The sequence below is a fragment of the Hippocampus comes genome, unplaced genomic scaffold (assembly GCF_001891065.2).
Source record: "Hippocampus comes isolate QL1 unplaced genomic scaffold, H_comes_QL1_v1.1 scaffold384, whole genome shotgun sequence".
Classification (NCBI taxonomy): domain Eukaryota; kingdom Metazoa; phylum Chordata; class Actinopteri; order Syngnathiformes; family Syngnathidae; genus Hippocampus; species Hippocampus comes.
The window spans coordinates 316,152-319,948 of record NW_017805700.1 but is presented as its reverse complement, the minus strand read 5'-3'; the positions used below and the strand labels follow the sequence as shown (position 1 = coordinate 319,948).

The 3,797-nt window shown below is 41.0% G+C and overlaps 1 protein-coding gene across 1 annotated transcript in view; it reads right to left on the bottom strand.

Annotated features, from left to right (window-relative positions):
• Positions 1-3,797, bottom strand: part of rfc4 (replication factor C (activator 1) 4) — a 45,874-nt gene that overhangs the window by 8,077 nt on the left and 34,000 nt on the right. Inside the window, exon 7 of the mRNA XM_019882625.1 lies at positions 2,888-3,013. Within this exon, the coding sequence (XP_019738184.1) occupies positions 2,888-3,013 (126 nt within the window). The remainder of the gene's footprint in view (positions 1-2,887; positions 3,014-3,797) is intronic.

Below are 3,797 nucleotides of genomic sequence, written 5' to 3'. Positions count from 1 at the left end.
GCACAGAGGCACTCATCCTGGCTGCTCAGGAGCAGGCTCTGAGCACCAGAGCCATTGAGGCCCAGATATACCACACCAGACAAGACACAAGGTGTAGGTTGTGCAAAGAGGCACCTGAGACGATCCAACACATAACTGCAGGGTGTAAGATGCTGGCAGGGAAAGCCTACATGGAACGCCATAACCAGGTGGCTGGCATAGTCTACCGAAACATCTGTGCGGAGTATGGACTGGAATGCTTCATTATATTCTTGGTCTTCTTAGCTAATTGATGAACCGTCACTTTTGAGGGAGGATTCCGCTGTATTCTGTCAGTCACTTTCAATTCTTCAGCTTTCCTTTTCTTTCTTTCCTTTTCAGCATGCAGTCTCCTCTTGTATCTGCCATAAGCTGTCTGCAAATGATATACCGTACTCTTGTCCACTGGATCATGATGTATATCATCTCAGTGGAAATCCCTTACGGCTGTTGTATTTCTTGCCTTCAGGTCATATTTGACGGTTTGTATGGCTGAATATGTCCTGATGGCTAGCCTATTTGACTTGGGGTCGATAATATCATTCATGACACTGAATGACTGCTCAATTCGTGGCCCAGAAAAGATGCTGAGACAGGCCTTCACTACTTTACCCAGGGCTGGATAGCGTGGCATAACCTCAGACCACCAGTGGTCCAGACGCTTGACCTTTGATGTCAGAGGCAATTACTCTAAGACTGCAAGGGAAGCTCAGCTAGCGACACTCTCTTTGTTGAAAACGACTAGTGACAAATTAATCTGTATAATTCCCGTACCGTATAAATTAACGGACACATTTTATTATGTAGCCCGAAATTGACCTTCCCCTCCTTGACAGACCAGCATCCGCCACTGATATCTATCTATCTATATATATATCTATATATATATATCGTATATACACAATACAATCTGATTTATATAGCGCTTTCACAACAGCCGCAACTGTAACACAAAGCGCTGAACAAAACCGTTAACAAAGTAAAATAATGAACACAGCACATTGCAAAACACGGACAGTCATGCAATCGTGACCACTTCTCCCTCGTACGCTTTGTTGTTTAAAGCCTTTTGGGGTTAAAGAGGAGAGAATCTAAGTGACTTACCGGGTTTGTCGACCTTCCGAATGTAGTCAGACAAAAAATCTCCGTTCAAGTCCCTTTCTTCGAGCCATGACCACTTGAACGTGTTCCTCACACTCGCGTCTATTGCGCGTAAATCTGCTTGTCTGTCTACCTGCTTGAACATTACGCACAAACAACTTTACATATAGAGCTCAAATACTCAATATTTAATGATTTATCTGGACTTTGAGGCTTCCGTTGTCGCCGAAATTTCGAAAGTCCAAGGTAGGGGAGTGGTGTTGCCGTTGCTTGCGTTTGCTGTTGTCGTAGCGTCTTCTGACGTCGGTTGCATCGGCGCTGATTGGTTGAAACCAAAACGACGCTCTCATGCGTACATGTTCGCGCTGACGCAAGTACAGCAGAGACCAACCGAGTGCTGCGGCGCGCTTCGCTCAAATGGTGTCACTACAAGCAAAACAACGAACTCAAACGCGTGTTCATTCAATGTTGTCAACTAATACCCGGATTAATTTTAGGCAATTTTCCGGAGGATAATTAATTTCCCGGAGGAAAATTTAGGACAATTTGAAAAATCCGTAATTCCGGGAAAATCCGGAGGACTTTCATCTCTGATAGACGAACAAACAGTCGCGCTCACACTCCCACCTTGGGACAATTTACAGTGTTCCATTGACCTGCCACGTATGTTTTGGAATGTGGGAGGAAACCGGAGTACCCGGCCAAAACCCACGCAGGCACAAGGAAAACGTGCAAACGCCACACAGGAAGGCCGTAGTCAGAATTGAACCCTGCAACTTTGCACTGTGAAGCGGACGTGACAACCAGTCATTCACCGTTCCGCCCTCCTTTCAATCATCAAAATAAAAATAAAGAGTTTAACCTTTTTGACATTTCAGCTAACAATACTTTTCATTTGAACATGCTAAGAATGTTAAAACATTGTCCGTTAAAGGTTTTATGATGATGATAATAGTTTCATTATGAAAAATTATTTCTTTGACTTCCGATGGCAAATTGTGTATTCCACATCAAGCAGTCGATAAATGTTCATCTTTTTGTTAAAGTGTAATGACCCTTCCTCATGGTAGCAACAATAAAATGTGTAACATTGATGTGTGACTCGGAAAATCATTATTGGTGGTACTCTGATAAGTTTTGGGCTGTCTAAAAACACAGCACTATAGCTCTAAAAGTGATTTTAGTGCAACACACGAATGAACTGACTTTGAATGAATTAAAGATAGTCATGGCACAAAAATGCGGTAAGTGGTTAAACGATGGGTCGATGAGGCATCATTAGCTGTGTTGACACAATGACACACTGTGTTGATACTGCCACTGAATACTGACACCTGCTGTACTTGAAAAAAATAGTGTAGACTGAACAGATAATGATTTTATGACCTACTGTGTATATCATTAAAGTCTTTGCGTTCATATTGTATTATTCCATATCTGTCAATAATGTGAACATGTATAACAATGTGAAAATCCATGTGAAAATGATGTGAATGAGGATGCTTGTGAACTTTTTGTCTTTACAATTTTTAATTAAAAAAAAAATTCTCCAATGTTTTAAAATTAAATTTGTTGCATTTCTTTCAAGCAATTGCTCCTGCCGTGTAGAACAGACGCTCACATGGCACTGATGATGCTGTCGTACACAAGAACTCTGGCTAACAAGAAGAGGTTGGGACAAAATAATTTACGTCCACAAAACATTGTGGGCTGAAACACTTACACTGAGCCATCACAAGAGCAAAAAGAGCTAAAAATCAGATCTTACCCCAGCTATTTCGATGACGGCAAGTTCTGTAATCTCATTGTTGACATTGAGGCGTGCAGCACTCTGAAGGAAGGTGATGGCTTTCCGCAGGTCTCCTTCCGACACCCTCACTAATGCTAATATACTCTAGATGGGCAAGACACATTACAAAAAAAAACAAAAAAACATTAGACCACAGCACAGGCAACATGAAAAAAATTTGTCACAATTTAAATCAAGGGGCTCCAACTCAAATTATGTCAGGGCCTTGGGAGATTGTAATTACTGGGTATTGATTCATGCAAAGTGCTTTGGGTTTGATTCACACTTCTGAAATAAATTATTCACCTATGTGAACTCAACAACAGAGTGAATAAGGGCGATATAAATCAATATTTTGGTACTTGGCAATCATGTTAACTGTTTCTCAGAATAAATATCCAAAAAGATTTAACAAAGTAGGAAACATAGATCAATAAGCATCACCATTTTCCGAAATCGCTGCAATTGTTTAAATTTTCAAATATTTATTTCAACACTAACGCAAGCACTACCTGGCTAATCATGTGCTGCCAATGGGCACCATGTTGGTGAGCCCTGTCCAACACCATACTATGAGCTCATCTCATGTCTCTGATTGCAATGTTCCGAAGGTTTCGCTCATCAAAACACTGACCACAACCTGGAAATTGTTCTCATGCTACCATATGAAGGAGCACATCAATGTGCGAGGGCCGATCATCAAGGAGCTTCCACAGGCATATCTTAAATTGAGGGCTGCCTGGTGGATCCTCCGAGGAAGAACTGTAGCTCCGCAATTGTGACATATGAAAATAACCGTGTCGAAAGATAATTTTATGTATAGATAGAAAAGGATAATTTCTCTCTCTCTCTCTCTCTCTATATATATATATATATATATATATATATA